Source organism: Aythya fuligula, chromosome 16 (assembly GCF_009819795.1).
Source record: "Aythya fuligula isolate bAytFul2 chromosome 16, bAytFul2.pri, whole genome shotgun sequence".
Classification (NCBI taxonomy): domain Eukaryota; kingdom Metazoa; phylum Chordata; class Aves; order Anseriformes; family Anatidae; genus Aythya; species Aythya fuligula.
This window is the reverse complement of record NC_045574.1, coordinates 631,777-655,010: the sequence shown is the minus strand read 5'-3', so window position 1 is coordinate 655,010 and position 23,234 is coordinate 631,777. Positions and strand designations below refer to the sequence as shown.

The following is a 23,234-nucleotide window of genomic DNA, read 5'->3' as shown; positions in this document are numbered from 1 at the left end:
GACAATGAACTTCTGCAAACACTGGAAGCCTTACTGCAGGAAAACAAATCACAAGTAATTCTTAGTCCTGCAAAGAGTGCTGTGAGATTCCACTCTTTGTGTAAGAAAGCTCATGTAAGTTTGAGGCAAGAGTGGTGGAAAGACAGCTGTGGGATCAGGTTGGAATTTCTGCTTGGGAAAATCATAGCTGTTTTGAGCAGTCTGCCAGTAAGAATTTAATGGACATACAAAATCCTGTCAACCAAAAGGATGATGGTAAAAATAATGCTGTGGTGAGACATTATACTACAGATCTTTTTGTAGTTTTAGGAAGTGAAATGCTAACTCTCTGTTTTTCCTTTTAGGCATTCTCCATCATAAATATCCTATTCAGAACTAAGCCCAAATCTTCACTGTCTGGATCTCGTAAAGGTACAGGAAACTTACTTAAAGCATTGAAGTTTCTTACCTTTTATTTGCATTATATTGAAGAAACCACAAGTTGTGGTAAAAACTTGATTATCCTGTGAAGTGTCTGTTTGCTGTTTGACCCTCCAGCTTCTATCTGTAACACCTTTGGGGACAATTATGGTGACAAACAAAAAAAAGCCCCGAGAAAACTTGATACTATTCTAGCATAGCACTGTCTCAATGGAATTTAAAATATTAATGTCTGAATTAGCAAAAAGTAAATGTGGAAGGGTTGAGCAAGGTATGTGATTAGCAAGTTACTCTAAGAGGGTATGAGTAGAACATTTGTTCCTTCACCTATCTGTCTTTCAATCTCTGTTAGTCTGTAAGTTCCAGCGATGCCTCCAGTATGGTATAGGGGTCTGTTAATTTGTAGCAGCATTCGTCTTGAAAAGTTTGAAGTAGTTAACCCCTGGTTACGTGGAAAAATCAGCTGAAATACTAGCAGCTTTTTGTTTCTTCATCCACAGAGACAGCCTTTATAAATTGTTAGGCTCAACGTTCTAGATTATGGTGTGTTTTTCTTGAAGAGTTATGAGTTTGTAAAGCCATTATAGGGTACAGAGCGTATTACATTGAAAAAGCATTGTAAACCATTATCCACAAACAACATATAATTGAACATACAGTGAGGGGCAGTAGGTTCTTATACCGTAGTGAAATATTTCATACAAATCAAAAACAGCATTGTAAGCTGCACAAATAGCTGAGAAATTACAGACAAAATCCTAGTTTGCGTTGTGAGAATGTTCTTGTCAAACAGTAGCAAACAGTTACTTGTCAAAGTACTAAATAAATCTTTTTAAAAAGAAATCAGAATTGCTGTTTGTATAGACAAACTTGTAACATGATTGTGTAAATTACCACTTAGTGTCTAAAATTGTCAGAAGTTTATGAAGTGGGATTTTAACAATCCATAAGATGTTTTAACTGCCTCGTGATGAGGGTGAATTTATGAAGCAGTAGTTTGGTTCTGCCAAAATTCTATCTAATGAGCTCTGAAATAGTTCTGAATTGGTGATAACTTGCTGGATGTAAATTCAACTTCTGATCAGGATATAAAAACATGACGATGGTGTAGGGTGACTGAAGAAGAAACGTGTCCGTAGAATCATGATGTGATGATGATGTACCAATTGTTGTAGAAACATTCACTTAATACAGATAAGCTAAGAATGACACATCAATTGGAAGCAGTTTTATTGTCATTTGCAATTTAGCTGTCTCTCTGATAGTAAATTTCTGTTCAGCTGTGGAAAAAGAGTGGCATGCCCAGCTATCCACAACTGAATGTCATGGGGATAAACCCTGAACTCTGGTGTGCTCTACAGGTTTCAGATTGCTGTTCCAAGTAAAGATTTAGATTTTCTGATTCCTTAAAATTGCTTTGCTGTTAGGCATTGTTTCCTTCCTTCACCTATAGAAACAGTCATGGCAAGGAGTGCTCACATGATACTGCTGGGTACAATTTTTTCTTCCTTGTTAAATGAATAGTTCCAGAGGCCAAGTATTTGTACAGTAATTTTGGTCATCAAATCATGGTTACGCTTGTGATTGCAAAGCATTTGGCAAAGAAGGACAGGTGGGACTGCTGCCATCTTATGGGTGCATAAGGTGAGCTGTGCTTAAACTTGTGGCACTTGACTTCTTGTGAGGTTGGAATCCTTTTGGATTCCCAGAAGGTTAGATGTGAAGGCTGAAGTCTTCCAGCTTCTTGACTTGAAAGGCTGGAAGGGGGTGTGTGGTGAATTCCACCAAGGTGTGCTTCAAAGGCTTTCCTAGACCCTCAACAGTCCGTTTAAATGTTAAGAGCAGCCAGATTATCAAAGCAGCTGGGCAATTGGTTTCCACACTGAGAATAAGCATGTTGGATGCTATGATGTCTACAGTGATTTTCTTTTTGCCTGGTTTTGGAATGTGAACAGCTGAAGTCTATTCACAATTGGGTGGGTTTCCAAAACTTTACTGTTTCAAGTGCTAGGATGTGAGTTCAAGTCTCCATAGATTTTGCAAGTAACAGCTTAATTTTTTGTCCTTAATGTTATTCTCACCAGAGCTGTTTGAAGAAAAGCTGTTTCAGACTGAACTCTGATGATTATAACTCTTGATGGAGTGACATCAGAGTAGAAAACAGTCTGAGAAGTCCTTGGCTAAGGTTCTCTAGTATTCTGCAGTAAATATAGAAAGTGAACTAATAATATCCTTGACAGGGACTTTCTTGGAATACAAAAAAATAGGGATCAGTATAACGATTTGACTAGTATCATGGGAGTAAAAGAGGATGAAGGCAAGAATAATACATAAAAGTCAACTTAAAATACTTTGTTACTAATGTTTTCAAAGCTGAAGCACTCTTCACATTGAGTAATGTTGGATTTTGCTCTGAAGCCCTTATTGACGTCCTTGAAACAGTTGCTGTGAGTAGACATAGGTGGCTATAAAATGTCTTGGTTGTTCTGGGGATATACAGATAAAGTTCAGTTGTACTCTGCAGTAGTAGTAGTAGCCTCCACTGTGTCCAGGAGGCTGGTTTCTAGCAGAATGGTGATGTAAAGTATCCTGTTCTGAACTGGTTTTGGAATGAGGAGTTATGGTTTTATCTAATTTTTAACCACTATCTAGGGCTTATAGAATTGCTGTATGGAACTACAGAGTAAGTTTTGAGAAAAGGAAATATAAGGGGTGGGTTTTTTAGTACACCTCAAAAATATTGGAAAATTGAATACAATATACAGAGAAACTGTATATACCAACTGTAATGGTGACAATGAAAGTTGAAATGCAAGTTGTAAATAGAAAGTACTCAAAAAGAGTAAAATGGCTGTTGATTTTAAATATCTAGTGATGCTCTGCTTGAATTCAGGAGACCTTTGCAGATTTCTAGCCAGGAATGGATTTGATGAGATGCTTCTTCAGTGGAGCTTTGCTACTGAAGGTATACTATCCTTCTCTGCGCTGTATGACAGTTAACTAGCAAATCACCTTAATGTACGTATCTTGGTGTTGAATTTCCATGTTCCCTATAACCAGATGATTGCAAATAAGGGCAGAATAGTGCCTTTAAAAATGAAGCATTTCTAGGCTGAGTTCTCTTTGAATAATTTCAGACTTCCACTCCAGCATGATCTGAAAGGTCCTAACATTACTGACTTCAAAACCAAAAGTTTGGTGTCCTCTTCTCAAAATGTGTGGATTACAAAGTGTTGAACTTGATTGCCTTTGATGGGCCTTTGAACTTCAGTAGGAAAAGAGAATTGGCTTCTTTTTTATTGCACTACAAGACTACGTATTCTTTTCTTGGTAATTATTGTCATATTATATATCTGAAAAACTTCAGTGTTTCTAGTAATGCTCCTGGAAATGAAACTTGGCTATTGCAAAATTATTATCCTGGAGCCTTAGTCTACATACTTTTCATCTTTCTCTTTGAGCTTTTTGGAGCTCCCTTCAGACAAGAATCCCTAATACCCATTCTACAGTTACAATGCACCTAATGCACAACTTTTGCAATTTAATAGTCAAATACAAAATTTGCTTTGCCTGTAATCAACATATAGATCTGGTGAACTAATGAGCTCTTCTGAACTAATTTCCCTCTCTAGTGAAAAACAAAAACTATCCAACCAGTAGTATGGTAAGCCTGATGTGTTTATGATAGTTCTTCAAAGTCAAAATATTCCAGATAGTAGGATGAGTGTGTGTGTTGTTTCCAGTAGCTTTTTTCCTCTTACCAAATAAAATCTTTGTATCCATGAGTGTATTACCCTAAATTCTCCTCTTGGAACTGTTCTGTCACTAGCTAGCTAAAAGTTTCGCTCTGACTCATTGCCACTCCTCTTGCATTTGGAAGTCCATTCACAGGTTCAGAATTTGAAGCTTACAGAGCACTTGTGGAGTTGTGTTGCCACTAATAGCTCCCTGGTGGTATCTGGAGTGATGATTTCACTTGCACCCTTCATCTATAAATGAGGATAGAAAAAGATTTTGGTGCCCTAGTAATTCACTGGCAGGACCAATGGGTGCATACGTGTGTGTGTGTTTGTGTGTAAAACCTGTTTACTTGGATGTAAAATTTACTTTGAACAAACAGACTGATATGTGGATAGTAAGCGGATATGGACAGCTGAGCTCTGGCAGCAATGATATCCTTCAAACTGGCAACCTGTTAGTGTATATTTAGGTTTAACTGTCTGAGCATGAAGATAATGTTGCATCCATGTGTAAGAAAAATCTCACACTAATTTGTTGGTGGAGGAAGGACCTATTACAATACTTCACCACGCCTGCTGCCAGTTCATTGCTTGGAGGTGTTTTTTCTTAAATTAACATCGTTGCCTACGAACACTTTCAACCCTTGTTTACAGGACTGTAAGGCCAAGTAACTCCCAACTGATGGCCTGAGACACCTTATGACTCAAGTAGATGTACCCTTCAAAATGCATGTCACTTAAAAAGTTTATAAACTCTTATACCTTCTTTTTCCTTCAGTAGTGATTTTGTCACTCTCTGCTAGACGCCAGTTGTGTTCTCCTCCTAAACGGTTAGATGTTCTCTTTAGTGAGCCTGGAGGGGGGAAAAAGTGATTACAATAGGGTGCATGCTCTAAAGAATTGCTCTGTAAATAATACATTTGTTGCTTGCCTTTCCAAGGTAAGAACCTGAAATGGTAAAATGCATGAAGTGTAATCAGTTCAGGAAGGTTGCTCCACAGCTAGTGTGTAAGCAGTGACTATCAGTTTAAGTAACAGGATTGCTTTGTAAGTTGATTCAGTGACAGAGCAGACAGGTTGTTCATCTTAACTGAGCAAGCATAATTAAGGCTTTTATGCTACTCTTTCACAAATTAAAACAATATGGAACTGAAATGACAGAGCTTAGAGATTGAAATGTGCTATTAAAACTGTATGTCTAAGTGACTCACTGCATAGAAAATGGAAACAATGCCTGCTTAATTGAATGCTTTTTCCCCTTTTCCCTTTTTTTTTTTTTTTTTTTAACTAATTGAGAAATAATTTTTAATAGATTGTTACTTAAAGACTGCTAAACATTCAATATAATATTTTTTTTTCATCTTTACATTTTAGGTCAGCAATTTGGTTCCATTATACTGAGTTTGCCTGCATTCAAAGCTGTTTACCTACAGTAATTTTCTCTGGTTGGAAGTGAACATGTCTCAAGTTCAAATTCAGAATCCTTCTACTGCCCTTGCAGGGAGCCAAATATTGAATAAGAACCCATCTCTTTCACAACCATTGAGTATTCCTTCTACTACTAGTTCTTTGCCCTCTGAAAATGCAGGTAGACCTATCCAAAATTCTGCTTTACCCTCTGCATCTGTTACATCCACCAATGCAGCTGCAGGTAAGATTGAGTGTCTGTTAATAAATGTATGTATTCTAGATGTCTTGGGCCTATGAATATTTTAAAAGTAGTATTTATCCAGCTATAGTAGCTTGTAATGTGAACTCTGTATTGCAGACATCTAGATGTTAGGACAATGTGGGATTTTTAGTTAAAATGGTAGTAGAGTTCATTGCTACCTGTTCATTTATCTGTTTTCTGTAATCTTTCAGCTCCTTCTAACATGGCAAACCCCAAAGAGAAAACCCCAATGTGTCTTGTGAATGAGTTAGCCCGTTTCAACAAGATTCAGCCTGAATATAAACTTCTGAGTGAGCAAGGTCCAGCTCATTCTAAGGTAAATATTCGTATAAGTTTATTGTTTCTGTTCAAGATCTTTCACGTTTTTAGTGGAAAGGCAAAGTACGTGCTTTTGGTGCAAGATAATACAGAATAACAGAGAGGAATGGGAAACTCATCAAAACGCCAGTGATAAGGGAGTGTGAAGCTGTAATATGTGCTAAAAGGTTGGTTTCCCGAAGTATATTACGGTTAAACTTACCTAAAACCACTTAGTTTTTTGAAGAGTTATTTGATGGCTCCATTATGAGGTGCTTGGGTTTGGTTTCCGTTTAGTCAAGCAAGGTTTGCCCCTTGCAGCTTTTGCTCAGCAATTTTGTATTAAGTATGAGCTTTAATGATCTGTTTCTGGTATGAAGTTAAACTTGTGTTCTGCATCTTACCTTCAAATTTTCTGTGTTCTTCCTGTAGTGCATTTTAATATTTGGAGGTAAATCCCACAATTTTAAAAGATCAAAATAAGCTTCTTAGTCTAAATTATCCTTTGAGTTGCAGGAGGTTTTATGGAAACTAATTTTCTGCAGGAAAAATACTATATAATGAGTTGTAGGGCTTTTGTGTCTATGTAGTTTATGTAATTTTAGCAAACGATCTTTAGTCCTTCATGATGGGAATTATCAAAATGCCTAAGATAAACCACGATGTGTTGTTCATCACATAACATTGTGTATCTCTTACAGTTTGCTAAAACCTCAGTAATATATAATTTGTGTAGTGTTCTGTTTGTGTGTAGAAAGAGAACTTCTCAGGGAATATGGCAAATATACAAACAATTTGTGTAACTTCAATAATACTGAAATGTGATCTTTAGCATTATTTACATTTTCAATACTCATTAGATATCTCTGTTGTATGAATACTGAGGTCAAGGCATATAAGGAAAAACAACATGGGATATCCTAATCTGACATCCTCTCCTTAAAGTGTTTCCTGGAACAGTGTGAGTGTTGTATGTTAGAGGAATTGCCTTCAAAATGAATAATACTAAGAACTAAAATCTTTTATCCATAATATGTGTAATGGCAGCTTCAATGTGCAAAGCTGGCAAGGTCTGCATTTACAAAAGGTATTGGAATAATAATCAGAGCATCTGTTCACTTGCATTTTTATTCTGATTGAAATTAAACTTCATTTAATTACCAGGGAGACTTTAGCTTTCTGTTGTCTGATTAATTTGTGAAAATTTAGGGCAATATATATTCTTCCTTATCCCACATACTTAAAAAGAAGTGCCACAGAGTTTTGCTCTATAATCAGATAGGCTTGCACTAACCTGGGGGCATGTAGGAGGTTTTGTGGTGCAGTGTGAGCTTACCTTTCTTCAAACTACTGGAAAATATAGTTTTAAAATGTGTTAAAGCAACAAGCTGTTATGGAATAACAATCTGATTTTCAAGGCAGCTATTCAGAGTAATGTTGGCATACCAGCTATCCATGCAGAGTCACCTCTGTGCACATTGCCTCTTCTCTCTTATAGCCTATATGGTCTCCTGCAATATGCAGGATAGTGCTGGCTACAATTTTTGTGAAATTCATAGTTGACTAATCAGGAATATCCTGTAGATGTCCCAAGTGTTTAAAATCTGGAGTTGGCATAGTAGTTAAGAAAAGTGTTGGTTACTATCTTTTTGACTTCTGCATCACTAACGACTCACTGTTCCATGACATGTCCTAATAAATGATGTGAGTTCTGAACCCACTTGTAATAAAAAGTTTGTTTTCTATTTCTCTATTTTGAGGTGTTTACAGTGCAGCTGACCCTTGGGGACCAGCACTGGGAAGCTGAAGGAACTAGTATTAAAAAAGCGCAACATGCGGCAGCTGCCAAAGCATTGGAAGGGACAAAATTCCCTAAACCTACAGCTCGTCCATCTCGTAGCGAAGGCAAGAATCCAGGTATATACCTCAACGAGATGGTTTGAAAAAAACAACACAAAAAGCATGTATGCAATACACCTTTCTTTTGGCATGTATGTTAAAGTTTCATAAGGATGAATAAAAATCGTGATACTTAAATTATCTTTCGCTTATTTAAAAATAACAATAACTGGGTTTTGTAGAAAGTCATCTGGTGTTAATCTTTGATCATAATTTTTTGCATAGGCAGATGAATATGTTCAGCGATTCTTACAGAATAATTCAGAATTTTTACAATAAAGATTTCTTTCGAAATTTAGGTTAAAAAACAAAACAAAACAAAACAAATTTGTGTTGAGCAATAGGATCCGAACTTCGGAAGGTGCATCATTGCACTTCTTTAAAGAGAAGTTGATGTTGAATTGTATAATAGCATTTAAGTTGTGGTTATTTTTAGGCAACTTCTTAGTTTACTAAGATTGCTTTTAGGATATATTTAAAATGTAAAATTAAGTATAAAGTAGCTTCATGTCTCAGCTGCACATGCGATAGTTTTGCATGTTCCCTGTGTCACCTGAATTGAGAGCTATTAGGATACCATTATTTTACTCAGCAAAGGGTAAAACCTATCTTTAATACCAGTTGTATTCTGATATCACTTGAATTTGTTCTTTAGAAACATTTTGTACAGTGAACGGGGGAAATAGAAACTAGCAATTACCTATTTTTTTCCTGTGAATATGCTCCATAATTTCACTTTATTTTGGCAATTGCCTTTTATCAAAACACTGTTGTACTAGAGTACACGCTGGTTTTTGAGCCAGTGAGGCTTGTGATAGAAAAAAAATGACCATTTATGTGACTGGTCTTTATCAAATGAGAATAGTCAGTGAGTCAATTTCTCATCCACGTGAAGTCTGCATTGAGAAAAATGTTTAGAGCTGTCAGCAGCAATATACCTTCCTTGTCATAAGGCAAACTGCAATTTGAAAGTGAAGTCATAAAGATCCCTTTTAGTCATTGAGTACAAAGAGAAACATTTGATCATTATCAGTAAACAACAGAAGCAGAAGATATATGTAGTGTCTGTTAATTTAAAAGGATTTTTTTAAGAAAAATACATTTGTTCTGCACACCACGTTGTTAAATGCACTGTAAAAATAAATAAATCAGTACCTTTACAAAGGTTTACCAGAAAAATAGTTACAAACATACTATTAAAAAAGTTACACCTTTGTGAAAAATCCTCTTACAACCTTGTTTTAGGCTGCCAACTTAATATGCATCTCACACACTTAATTTCTTCATGGTCATTGGTATTCATATTCAGAACTCATTTATTTAAGAGTATTGCACATGGCAAAATGTAGCCTCCTTTTTCTGTGCTTGGAGACAGGATGAGAGTTTATATTGCTTCAGTCTCTTGTGACAGCCAGACGCTTTATGTTCCTTTTCATCTAGACAGTGTAACCCCCACAGTGGAGTTGAATGCACTTTGCATGAAGCTGGGAAAGAAACCTATGTACAAACCTATTGATCCTTATACGGGGATGAGGTCCACTTACAACTATACTATGAGAGGTGGTACTTATCCTCCACGGTACGTATTGTTTAATGGTTTGGTTTTACAGTCCCAAATCTTTGAATCACTTTCATTTTTGTTGCTATCTTCTAAAAAACACCAAAAATGCAACGTCCCTTAAGCGGATATTCAGCTTGACATACAGCTAGTTTATGAGGCATAAGGTTTTGATAAGTACATCCCATGCATAACTGCAAATTTTTTAAATGGTTCTTTTGGGGGAAGAGGAAGGAGAAGAAGGAATTGAACCCAATGATGAAGTGTTTTGAAGGGCACTTCAAAACCTGGAAAAAAGCTGGGTATATCCAGCTTCCTGAAGTGAACAACTAAATATTTCTTGTGTTTCCTTTCTGTGTAAAAACAAAAAGTGAGGAAAACAGCTTGATCCTTTTTCTAAACCCGACTATTTAAATTGCAGCTTCAGTTTAAACAAAGTTATGAGCATTGGAATCAAGAATTCCAAACTTGCTGGACTGCCAAGTTTGTCAAAGCATATATTGTCTTTCACTGTTCCAGTTGGTTAGAAATGTTTTCATATTTTAAAAACAAGAAATGCTGATATGCTGTTTTAGAGAGATTTCCTTAAGATCTTTTAGACTTTGAAAATCTGGCTTTTTAATACTACTGCTTCATGCTGAGTGGTGTTTCCTGATACCCAAGAGCTTCATCCGTGCATATCTTATGTTTCTGATAGTTTACTTTTGCAAGCAAAATTGTTTACCTATTTAAATCTCTCTCTTTGTAGGTACTTTTACCCATTTCCTGTTGGGCCTTTACTGTATCAAGTTGAGCTTTCAATTGGAGGGCAGCAGTTTCATGGGAAAGGAAGAACAAGGCAAGCTGCTAAGCATGATGCAGCTGCTAAAGCACTGAAAGTTCTGCAGAATGAGCCCTTGCCTGAGAAACCAGAGGTGGGAATTAATCTGAGTGTTCTAAGCATAAATTGCTAAGATAAACTGAGATATTGTTGTAGATTTTTTTTTTTTCCAAATTGAGAGGAAAATGATAGTTGCGAAATTTAATTCTGTGTGGTAGTGTTGATCTACTTGTGTCACTAGAAACAATTTAAATAATAATTTTCTGTGGAACTAGAATTTTCCCAAATGAAGTTATATTAATTCTTTTGCTGTCGTATTTTTCCACAGCAATGCTATAGACCTCTGTCAGATATGAGCACTGGAAACATAGATAGGAACTAATGTCTTATCAGGTACAGATAATATGCAAACTTCTGAAGTGTCTAAACAGGGTACTTACATTCCAGCACAGGCAGAGATCAGGGTTTGCTTCCTGGGCAAAATTCCCATGTGATCTTGGAAAGAACAGCAGGGCAGAAAGTTCATGGAAGTAGTAAACTCATGCACACTTTTTTTTTATATGAATAATATATAAATGTGAATAATAAGAAGCAAACTTGTATCCCTCCATATGTTTATGGCTGCCCAGCATTTCCCATTCCAAAGACCCTTGGTTTTTATTTTATTTTTATTTTATTTATTTATTTTTAAGTTGCTTAGGCAGGAAGTCTCACTGTGTATACACATGAGCTCCCGGGGTTGAGTTGACTGCGTGCACCCTCTTTATATGTGCTGACTGACTACTCCAACTACAGATTCCTACAAAGTGTGTATTTAATCTTGCCTGAGTTACAAGGCCTTGGTTTTAAAGCCAGGGAGTGGAGGCTTGGACTAATAACTTAAAGTCTGGGGAGTGTAAGAACTGTTAGTTACGTAGTCTGACTATGTGCTGAAAAAGAAGAAAAACAAAGAATTTGGCAAAAGGTTTTTTTTTTAAAAAAAAAAAAAAAGGAACTACCAGGAATGATAGAGCAAGAGAACTGAGGAAACGTGTGGTGAAGCAAACGGACATTGAGTTAAAAATTAGAGAGAGCATTGCCCAGATAATTAGTGAAAAATAGTTCAGGGAAGAGGCCTAGGAGGCACTGATGATAGTGTTTAAGGTAACAGAGTTCTGGAAGAATGTAAATTAGTGAATAATGGAGGCTACTAACAAGGGAGTCAAGGAATTACAAAAGCTTGTAATCAGGGAAGACAGTGACTGTGGGAACAGAAGCTGACAGTCAAAATTAGTTTTGCACTGAAATCAAAAATGGTAATGGAGTGTGGTCAGGGACAAGCAGGAGGTCTTCAAGCAGAAGAGATCAAATGGGGGGTGGGGGGAATATTTCTTTTCAATGCAGGGAAGCCCTAAATTTCTGACTATTGTCATTCTATGTCACTGATGCATAATAGCCTGTGTTCAGCGTCCTGAAAGATTGTCCTACTGTCATCAGCTGGTTTTCCACCTTAACTAGTGGAAGTTTATGTACTGGACCCAAGGAGTCCAACTCTACAGAAAATTATAGGGTCGCACATAACAGAATTGTTCACTTCATAAATGCCTATGTGCAAGTGACTTTTTGAATATTTGTAGAGTTGCATTTAAAGTTGAGTAATGTGAGGTCATGAGAGCAAATGCTGTAATCGTCTTTATGTGACTGTGTATTCTTTTCTATAGGATGTCTCATTCATTGTAAACTCTGTGAATCAAGAGGTTAGGAAAGTAACCTAGAGGGTATCTCTTCTTTTTATCGTTTTTAAGGACATGACAAGGGAAATGCTGTTGTCAGCAATGCAAGAGATTACAAGAAGGGAGAACTGTTTTGTGAATAAGCCAGTTGCAACCTCCCTTCTGTTTTGGCCCCTCTATACATATGCTGGACAAGTCACTTTAGGTGAACTTTCACAAGAAACATGTATTGTCATTTTCTTAATTTATGCTTGACTTGTCTACAAAGTGAACAGTGAGAAATAGAGCTATGCATAAGGAGAGCAATCCTTTGAACACAGAGTGCTGGATTATAGCAAACACTCCAATCAGGTCTTAATTTCAAATGTGGTGCTCAAACACTAGGTTCATTAATATGTATGGTTCTGAACTATTGTGGTTTTAGGAGTATCTGAGGGAATTACTATCTTTGCAATAGCTTTTTGCACTAGACAAGATGAAGATAAAATAAGGAAGATTTTGGCACTAAGTGAGCACTCTTAGTTTATGCATTCAGTGAGGCAAGGTCCTTGAGGGATATGACAGTGTACAATATAAGAGATTCTGCTATAACGTGTATACAATAGAGACAAATCAAGATTTCACAAGCTGACGTCATCGTGATACTTCTTGTCATTTGATGTTGCCAGTAATTTTCCTTTTAAACACATTTTTGCATATTCCATTAGCGTGCACATGTATAAATAAATTGTACAATCTTGAACTCTTGTACTTTTAGCCAGAAAATAATCAATGCTTAAGAAGAAATCATTGAATAAAATGACTATCCTTTAAGGGTAAGAATAGCCTTTTCCCATACCTTCTTAGCACAAATCTGGAAGCAAGTGGCAGGAAAAAAAAATTAATAACATTTGCTCTCAACTATACAAATTCCTGTCTGAGCAACTGATCTAATTTTAAGTCATTTCTACTTTGAGCTGGAGGCTGTAGTAGGAAACCTCCAAAGGACCATTCCACCCTAAATTAAGTGTATGATTGAAGTTAAGACACTCTGCAAGGAGGCAGTATAAGGTTCATAGAATCATAGAATATCCTGAGTTGGAAGGGACCCTTAAGGATCATCAAGTCCAACTCTTGACACCGCACAGGTCTACCCAAAAGTTCAGACCATGTGACTAAGTGCACAGTCCAATCTCTTCTTAAATTCAGACAGGCTCGGTGCAGTGATCACTTCCCTGGGGAGCCTGTTCCAGTGTGCAACCACCCTCTCTGTGAAGAACCCCCTCCTGATGTCAAGCCTAAATTTCCCCTGCCTCAGCTTAACCCCGTTCCCGTGGGTCCTGTCACTGGTGTTAATGGAGAAAAGGTTATTTGTGTATTCAAAGACAGAGATAATAAAGCACAGATTTAAAGCTTAGAAAGCAATGGTTTCTAGCACAATGCTTAGATAGAACTCTTTGCATGAAAACAGCAAAACCAGAATTGCTTCTATGTTCTTTTCCCTAATTTATCTGTTAAATATCAGCTGCACTTTATATCCCTTGATGTGGAAGAAAATAGACGGATAGCTATGTTGAAAGCAATGTGGTTCTCATCAGCAATTCTGCTGGTTTTCATAACTTGCTTATATGCAGTCTTTGAGGAATTCCTTGTTGAAAGACTTCCTAGAAAAGGGGAGACCCCTCATAAATGCGTACGTTGCTTTTACAATTTATCCAGGAGTTTTTAACGTATCGCTTCTGTTTCTTTGTGTGACTTTTCATTTGTTAGAGATGGATTGAACAATTTGATGAAAGTTAAGTGTAGTAAATGCTTGTTTGTGGTCTCATTCTGATTTAGAGGCATAGATTCCTTGGAGAGGAATGCACACGTGCAAACTACTTTAAAAGCAGACTTTATAGATTATCTGCCTTGAGGTATGCAGCAAGGGGGGAGGGTGTGGTTATCTTTGATTTATAAAATAAACTGGTCTAGGACTCAAATAGAGACAAAATAGTAGAATAGTTATAGTCTGATAATATTTTGTAATTAATTACTTTTTTTTAGTATAAACATTGGAAAAAAAGTACCTAATTTACCCATTTTGAATAAAAACATAGGGGAAAAAAGTACCTGTGACCATATGAACATATATGAACAGACCTGGAATGATATGTCAAGAATATACACCATAATGTAGTAGGTAATTGCATACTATTTATGTTATTTTGAAAGGATTTTAAACACAAAAAGTCTAAGCCAATAAAGAGAAGCCCTGCCCTGTCATCTTAAAAAGGAAAAATGTGGGAATGTGAGAAGCTGGAATATATCTGAAATTGTAAGGATGGGAAAAAATATTTGTAAATAAAGTGATCGTGCTAATATGTTGACAGTAAAGTTAAAGACAGTAAAGATCATTCCTATAGGTGCTGACAGTAAACTTGCTGTAACACTTAGCCCATAATAAAATAAGCCCTTTTTCCTGGAATATGGAATAATGGAATAATATGGAATAATGGAGTAATCCTTTTCCTGGAATATGATGCTGTTCTTTTTCAACCTACCACCTGTATTTGAAATTGGTTTTAGAATATGGTGATGAATATTTTGACTTCTAGCTTCAGTCTTAATTTTGACAAATATTACCTGCATTGTGCCTCCTGCTGAGATGTAGTGTGGGGTTCCTGTAGTGTAGGTATTGCCTCGATATTTCTTGTGTGCTGTGGTGCTCTTCACTCCTTTGGGAGTGGTGCCATCGTGTGGTCTTGGTTTTTGCAGACCTGAAGGTTGTTCTATGTACACATCTGGCTCAGAGGTTGAAGACTGGATGTAGTAGTGTTAGCAGAAGTATCAGATGTTATTTTTGTAAGAAAGGATGTTGGGGTGTATGTGTTCTGAAACGTTGTGACTCAGACCTGAAATATGTGGTCAATCCATAAGAACAGTGTAAAAATCTGATGGGACAGTAGGAAGGTGTGAAAACCACAGATTAATTTTACCCATATTTTGTTCTGAGCTTGGAAGAGGCTGCTTTGAGTAGTGGAAACCAAATGTCCTTCATGTTCTGATCTAACTTGCTAGTAACAGAGATTGGGGATGCTTCCTATCAAAACTAGCTTTAATCAGAAAGAACTCTCTAGCATATTTCTGCTGCTCCAATAAAATATTTAAATAATTTTTGTTAGCTGGTTGTGTAACCAGTTTTATGGTGTAATATAATTGGTGTAATTGTTGCTATTCATCTTTATCATAATCTTTCCTATATCACTGCTGGACACTTAGTCTTAAAATTTCTCTGTTGCTGTTACCATGCCTCTTAGTTCATGTTGATACCAACATCAGTGAAGACATTTTTGGAATCTCAATCAAAATTTTACCTGGAGATACGTAGAAGTGCCTGTAGGTAAGCTCCACCTGGCACTGCTGTCCTTCTAGCAGGTGTAAGATGTCAGAAATATACACTATTTGATTTAAGGCAAGTTCCTGATAGCATGTTTTTCAAATGATGAGAAAAATCCGTAGATGAAGAACTTACAGGGAGCATGTTGAAAGACAGGACTATGCCAGGGTCTAATAATCCATCCTTTATCAACATTGGTCCCATTCTCAGAATCTGTATTTTTCCTGCCCTTTCTCTTATCTGTTACTGTCTTAGTGCTTTTGGTACAAATGTCCAATCAGCATATGAAACTGTATTTCATAAAGGTACTTCCATGTGGAAAGCAGTTCATTCAACACTTCAGTTTGTTTTTCTATAAATAGATTTTAAACCCATTGGCCCTTATTCTATTTGTTTTTTCCTTTGATGAGCACATGAAAATATGGAGGTTTGCTAGCTTTTACACATACACTTTAAATGAGCTTCCTAAATTTTAGTTCTGTAGTATGTGTGCTGCACTTATACACATTCACGTAAAATGGCAGTAAAAGTTAAACTACTTAAAATTTGAGAATTCAGTAAACTGGTTGGATGAATAAAATTCAATTTAATAGGATCATTATTTTAAATAGAGTATGCTTCTTTTAGGTTAACGGAAAAGAACCAGATGATGAAAATCTCAATAAATCTGAAATAAGCCAAGTTTTTGAGATTGCACTTAAAAGGAACTTGCCTGTGAATTTTGAGGTATGTTTATTTTACAAGCTTTAGATTTGTTTTTATTAGAATATTAAGGGTACACATTAAGTAGAGTCTTTGTAGATAATCCAAACAACTGACTTTTAACATGCCTTGTTAGTTGTGAATACACATTTACCTTTGACAGTCACTCTGATTGTCTCAGAATTTACATGGTTAAGTAAAGAAAGAAAGAAATCCACCTGTTCACAGATTCATGCACTAAAATCATAGCGTGAGTGAACAACTATGCTGTGGTTATCTGTGCAATCTTTTCCAAGTTTTTTTGAAACAATAGTATTATAGTAAAGAAACAAAACACAAGCCTACATTACAGATTAGAACATTGAGGTGTGAAGTCCAGACAGAAAAGTCTAACTCACTCTAAAAAGAAATTATTTATGGAAGTATTTGCTTACTTAAGCACTGATGTGGACTACCCGCAAGTTGCAGAATCTCATAGACAGGTTTCTTTTCTTGCCATGAGTTGACCTCATGTGCATCTTACTTTCCTTTCCCTTTGGCCTGGCTGCTTGCCTCTTTGCCCCTCTTTGATCATTTTAGTTACCTTAAATCAATAGCTTCCATAGGACCATCGTTGTTGCATTAAAACATTAATGTATCGTGTTGCCTTCTTGAGCTGGCAGAGTAACACTTCAGTCAACTACATGAATGATTACAGTAATAAAATGCAATCGTGTGTAACTAAATTGCTTTTAAAACTGTTTCATGAATTTTTATACAAATATTACAATTATAACAGATTGGCATAAGCATCACTGGTAAAAATATACTGTCACACAAAGCCAGTTGTGGGTGGAAGTTCTTAATTCAGTTTCAGTTCTTGACTCTGAATATTTTGAAGTTACAATTTGTTATGAATGGAGTTAAGACTAAATCTGTAGCAAGTAGCTAACCCTTAGATGTCTTCAGAATTCTTGATTTCTAAACTAAATTGCTGGATCCCAAATAATTGCTTTCTCAGTAATGTTCTATTGCTGTAACATGATGTATTTAGTGAGGTGAATTTATGTGTGGAAGTACATGTTGATGAAATAGAGCAATCATTTTTATATTGAAGGAGTAATTCAAGAAGTAAGATGGGTTAATGACTATAATATGTTAATGCTGTTTACTTCTTGCTGCATCTGATCTTTTAAAAGTACATTTTTATTTGGGTGGGAAAATGTTATTAGGGAATGATTTACGTAGTCATTTTCTGAATTGTATGAAAATCTGAAATCTTTTTACCTGTAGTGTTTGAGAGAATTTTGTTATAAACAATGTGCCCTACCATTTTTACTAAGTGTTTATCACGCTTTCACTCAGTTTTTCCCTCTGAAACAGGTGACTAAGGAAAGTGGTCCTCCCCATATGAAGAGCTTTGTAACCAAGGTGTCAGTTGGGGAATTCATGGGTGAAGGTGAAGGAAAGAGCAAGAAGATCTCAAAGAAAAATGCTGCAATAGCAGTCCTAGAAGAACTGAAAAAACTGCCGCCCCTTCCCACAGTTGAGAAAATGAAACCGCGAATCAAAAAGAAAACAAAATCAATAGTGAAGGTAAGAGACAAATTGAAAATCCAACTGTTGTAAGTAATTGTCAGATGAGAGACACTTGAGTCAATTTTTAACTCAAATGTAGTTTGGTACTACAAATATTTTGCTCCCACTCTAAATGGGGTTCACAATTATTATAATGATTAACAGTAAATTCAGAATGAAAGAGAAATGAGATAAAAGAATGGGTGGTATCTAAAAATGAAGCTCTGACTTTCAAGCCTTAGATTTTACAGTTTAGGGTTTTGCCTGATTTTCACTTCTGCAAATTCTCCTGCAAACCCTTCCCCTCTAACGTATGACGTCCCCTCTGAAGCTATTTCCAGTATGTCACATGTGGTCAACCATGACAGCAGAGCCAAATAAATTGAGTGTTTCTGCTTGGCTGTAAAGGTGTTTCATTAAGTAAGTGTTACTTTAGTGTTTTTAAATTCTAGAGATGAGTGAGCTCAGTGGCACGCTGCGTTTTGTCTGTTGAACTAAATATTCACAATTTTTGGCTTATTTCCTAAACGTTATTCTGTGTAGCTGCAAACAAGTCCAGAATATGGTCAAGGCATGAATCCCATTAGCAGACTTGCCCAGATACAGCAGGCCAAGAAAGAAAAGGAACCAGAGTACATGCTTATCACAGAACGTGGTCTTCCAAGACGCAGGGAGTTTGTTATGCAGGTTTGTATGTTTTTTTTTGGCTTATTGTAATCAGAGTGTCATGATGATATACAAAATTAACAGGATTATGGCCACATTTCTATTAAATGTATTAAGAAATTATGTAGTAGATTCCATCCAAGGAAGATGAAGGTTCAAGAAATGTGATCGGAGTCATGATTTAAAAAAAAAATAGCATAGGACACTAGAAGTCTACTTGTAACTTCCTACTGTATTTAATTTATGGGAAGAATAACATTCTGCTAGGAGCATAGTAGCTCTTTTGACATTGAGTATCTATTATCCTCTAATGTTCTCCAAGTCTCTCTTGTATCCTGGACAAAGCAGAAAAATCAGTTCCCTTCCAGTACATTAGGAAATCTGCTAAACTTGTAACTTCAGCCTGGAAAAGGACATCCACCGTGATGCCACTTTTGAGCATTTAGGCTGGTGCCAAGATGTGATGATGAAATACAGCTGATTATGCTATGTCTGTTTGGCTTTGTGCTTGGAGGCCAATGATGATGGATAATAAATGGCAGGATACTTCTTGTTTAGAATAATTACTTGAGCTATTTTGTGACTCATGCTATACTTGAGACGCAGGTGATTGATGAGTGAGTCCTAATACTACTGCTTAAGATTTTATTTGCTTTCTTTCTCTTTTGTCCAGGTGAAAGTTGGTGTACACACAGCTGAAGGAATGGGCACAAACAAAAAAGTTGCTAAACGCAATGCAGCTGAAAATATGTTGGAAATTTTAGGTTTCAAAATCCCTCAACCTCAGCCTCCAAAGCCAGCATTAAAGACAGAAGAGAAGGTAATATTCTTTGAGTATCAGTCACCGTTTGATGAGTTTAAAAAACAGCAGCTTTGAAGACAGTAACAGTATACTAAATTCATACTGTCTGCACTAGTCAGAAGACTATTGTATTGAGGTGACTGTTCTCTAAATAACAGTACATTTTGGATACATCAAGAATTTCAATTTTGCAAGAAAAAATCAAAGTCACATCAGAAGGCTAAATTAATGTATTCTTCACAGAATGGCTCAACCTGTGAATAACTGATGTATTTGGTCTTAGAAACTTGCAAACATGTAAGCTGTATAGGATTCTGTGGTAGCAATAGTTTCAGATAGCCTTATGAATATTTGCAGACAAAAGCTTGTTACAGGTCTCTTTCTTTGGTGGGTCCTTAGCATGAAAAAGCCTTGCATTCTTTCTTCATCTGTTGGTTCGGCAGATATTACTGTGGAGTTAAAATACCAAGTCTGGTTTAATTTTCTCCTTTTTATGTATGTGTCCAATGCATGCTGTTATCAGCAATGTTAAAGTTAGCTTAAGTAACTTTTTCAAGTTTTCAACATCTGTGTTCCTAATAACACTACGATAATCTGTAGACAGTTTTATTCATTCAGTGAATAAGGATCACTGAACTTGTTTTTTTGATGGCTATGTAATAGTTGAGGTTTTTGAATAATAAATTCTTAAGTAAAATTTTGATAGATCACCTACATCTTGAAAACTTGGGAAAAGCTTTTTTAAGGGATGTTGTTTGGTCTCTCTTCTTTATTTTCAAGACACCAGTGAAGAAACCAGGTGATGGAAGAAAAGTAACCTTCTTTGAGCCAGGCTCTGAAGAAACTTCAACTAGTAAGTAACCTTCCTGAAAGAAGCATGGCCCTGTTGGCATGTAAGACATGTTTCTCAGTCCCTTCAGTAGTGTCATTTAACATACTATAATGAGCAGAGGTGTGCAACTGCTGGCCTGCAAACTAAATCTATACCATGCCAGGGTTTAGCTGAAATACCAAAGTGCTTATTTCTCCCAAGTAGTACAGTATTTGGCTTGCTTGGTCTCCTGCTCAGCTTTTGGCTGATCCAGAAGCCTGTGTGTGCTAATGTGTCAGTCAAGCAGTTGGTGGCAGTGCGGCTGCTCCTACCTGTAGTGTCTGGGCTTCTCTCACCGTGAGCGGGAGAGTCTTTTGGGCAAGCTTTAATTGATGTCTAGGGCTTTCTAGTGCAAGAATGTTCAGGACCAGGCATTACTCTTGTCCAGGGAAGCGGCTTCTCCTGTTAAAAGCAGAAATGAAGTTGAGGCAATTTCTGTGAGAGGAAAAGATAAGGGGAGGAGGAGAGATCAGCCTCTTTGACTCAAGAGAAAGTTTCTCTGGTGTAGGGTCTAAATGAGGATGGAAGCAGATTCCATGGAAAAGGATTGGTGTTTCTGCAACCTGGGAACAGCCTTCCAGGTTTGGAAGAACGGTTGCGGCTTGGAAGAATGCCCCAGAAATGCTACTCCCTGTCTGAAGAAGAGTAGCAATGGGAGGAGGATGTTGCTGAATTTGGTAGTTAGCTGTGTTACATTTGGTTGCATCACCTTACAGGTGTTGAGGGAATAACTGCACTGTGTTGAAGACTATTCCTGGGATGAAAATGGAAAAGGTTGTCACTGCTGATTGAAGTTGGTCTTCCTAAAGTAGAGTTAGAGGGAAGGAATGGCCTTTTAGTACAGAACAGCCTCTTCATCTGTGCTTGGCCTGTAATGCCTGAAATCAGGGATCTGTGCCTGCATTTATTTCAGACAGTTGATTGTTAGAGTGAGTGGATCTACAGATAATAGGCTGGAAAGAAACAAACAAAAAATCCTGGCCACCAAGCATAGAGGAGTTTGATTTCTCTAATGTAAACTTGAAAGGAGTCATTATAGAAAGTTTGTCAATGATAAAATTCTGTCTTGGATAGTATGCTTCAGATGCTGTGTTTCTTTTAGTATAATTTTGTTGTTCACGTTATAAACAAATGGGATTGACTGACTTGGATGTTAGTAATGTTTTCATGCATTCATAAAATCTTAGGTAAAATTCCTGAGTCCTTACTCAAACTTTGCTATCACTCCTGTTTTTCCTTGTTTCTTCCATCTACCAGTTTTGTCTTTCATTCTTAGTCTTGTGGCAGCTCAGTCCTGTTGAACTTCACTTACCTATTCAGCCCTAATACTGACTCCTCTGTTTATTTTGGTGGCATTGTCTTCGCCGTCTTTCTTGAGCACACCTCTAACTTTTTGCCACAGTTCTATGTATGAGTTTCCCAGAAAAAGCTGCTGATATCCCTCTTAAAACTAATTTAGGCTGTAAGATCAATAAATTGGTATCAGTTGATGGTGGTTGGATATTTTCTTGCTGCTTCATGCTGTGCTAAGTTTACATTTAATCTTACCTACCTGTTTACATTCTCATTATATATGGTATAAACTTTGTGGGCTACATTGTTACTGTCTTTACAATATTTAACCATGGCTCCAGCCATTCTGTGGTGTTATTATTTGCTCCTACCCTTTAAATCATGAAATAAATGATTCTGAAACCAAAAGATACATCTAGAATGTGGTTGCAACTGTCTGAGATGTCTGTAAGCTTGACTAATGTGGAGAAACTGCTCCCGGATGTCAATGTGCTCCTTTTGGCAAAAGCAGGTGTTGCACTGAATCATTTACGCAGTTAGCAAACTCTGTATTGATGGCACCTCTCCTTTCTGCAGGTAATAAAGAAGACGAGTTTAGGATGCCTTATCTCAGTCACCAGCAGCTTCCCGCTGGAATTCTTCCCATGGTCCCTGAGGTTGCACAAGCTGTAGGAGCCAATCAAGGACACCACACCAAAGAATTCAATAGGGCAGCCCCAAATCCTGCCAAGGCTACCGTAACAGCAATGATTGCTAGAGAGCTATTGTATGGTGGTACTTCTCCTACTGCTGAGACCATATTAAAAAATAACAACTCATCAGGCCACGTACCCCATGGACCACTTACTAGGCCCTCTGAGCAGCTGGACTATCTTTCCAATGTTCAAGGAATCCAGGTAAATGTACAGTTCTACAATAGTTCTTCCAAAGCTATTCAAACTGGTATGTCTTGTATGTTTAAATTTTTTTTAGCACTGTACTCTGAAGCTGTTTGTTAAGCTGAAGTTCATGTAAACATTTTACTTTACCTACAAAGTGTACTGAGTTTTACAGCTCATTTATTTGGTTTTCAAATATGCATTTATGCACTACATGCCCAGACTTAATTCAGCACTAATCTCTAGGTCTCATTGAAGAATGAAATTGAAAGTAGTATTTTCTGCAAATTGTCGTGATGTGGGAACATAATGTGTACTTGGTTGATCTGAAATAATTTTTTGAAAAATCCTTGATACATTAACATTTGCTGTAAGCCTTGCATTTTCTTGTGTTTGGTCCCTTTAGTTAGAATTGCATTTACTTTTCTATATTGATACATTATGAATATTACTCTCAGTAAGAACTCCATGGAATAAGAAGTCAAATAGGAAAAAAAATAAATGCAGGTAGCTATGATCAGAAAAAAGATTTCAGAAACAATCATTACTATGTAGCAACTGTTATTCAGAAGGCTTGCAGAGTTCTTGTGATTACTCAAAACAATTGCAACTAAATTCAAACTTCAAAGTAAATGGTTCTTCCTGGCTGCCAGAGAATCAATAAAAGTAGGGTTTGGCTGTGTATATGGGGAAATAATCTTTAGAAAATGTGATGTATTTCCTGTACCTGGTTAACTGAAAAGAACTAAATCATTCTGTTTCCTTTAGGTTGAATATAAAGACTTTCCAAAAAATAACAAGAATGAGTTTGTATCTCTTATAAACTGTTCCTCTCAGCCACCACTGATCAGCCATGGAATTGGAAAGGACGTAGAATCTTGCCACGATATGGTATGATGAATATTGCTGAAATGCTTTCTTTTTGTCTTCAGTGAGCTCTAAGAGGTGCAGCAAATAGACCAAGATTTCATATTACTGCTGGATAACAA

General features: G+C 36.7%; 1 protein-coding gene across 6 annotated transcripts in view; it reads left to right on the top strand.

Moving 5' to 3' along the window:
• The window catches only part of STAU1 (staufen double-stranded RNA binding protein 1), a 36,885-nt gene that overhangs the window by 4,541 nt on the left and 9,110 nt on the right, over window positions 1-23,234 (top strand). For 3 of the 6 annotated variants that reach the window (XM_032198062.1, XM_032198065.1, XM_032198067.1), the window contains exons 2-14: window positions 345-411; window positions 5,535-5,811; window positions 6,024-6,148; window positions 7,890-8,046; window positions 9,469-9,607; window positions 10,335-10,500; window positions 16,104-16,202; window positions 17,523-17,753; window positions 18,279-18,422; window positions 19,075-19,221; window positions 19,984-20,056; window positions 21,944-22,263; window positions 23,014-23,136. In XM_032198062.1, coding sequence (XP_032053953.1) covers window positions 5,619-5,811; window positions 6,024-6,148; window positions 7,890-8,046; window positions 9,469-9,607; window positions 10,335-10,500; window positions 16,104-16,202; window positions 17,523-17,753; window positions 18,279-18,422; window positions 19,075-19,221; window positions 19,984-20,056; window positions 21,944-22,263; window positions 23,014-23,136 — 1,917 coding nt within the window. In that variant the 5' untranslated portion in view covers window positions 345-411; window positions 5,535-5,618. The remainder of the gene's footprint in view (window positions 1-344; window positions 412-5,534; window positions 5,812-6,023; window positions 6,149-7,889; window positions 8,047-9,468; window positions 9,608-10,334; window positions 10,501-16,103; window positions 16,203-17,522; window positions 17,754-18,278; window positions 18,423-19,074; window positions 19,222-19,983; window positions 20,057-21,943; window positions 22,264-23,013; window positions 23,137-23,234) is intronic. The other 3 variants (XM_032198064.1, XM_032198066.1, XM_032198063.1) reach the window with 2 other exon arrangements.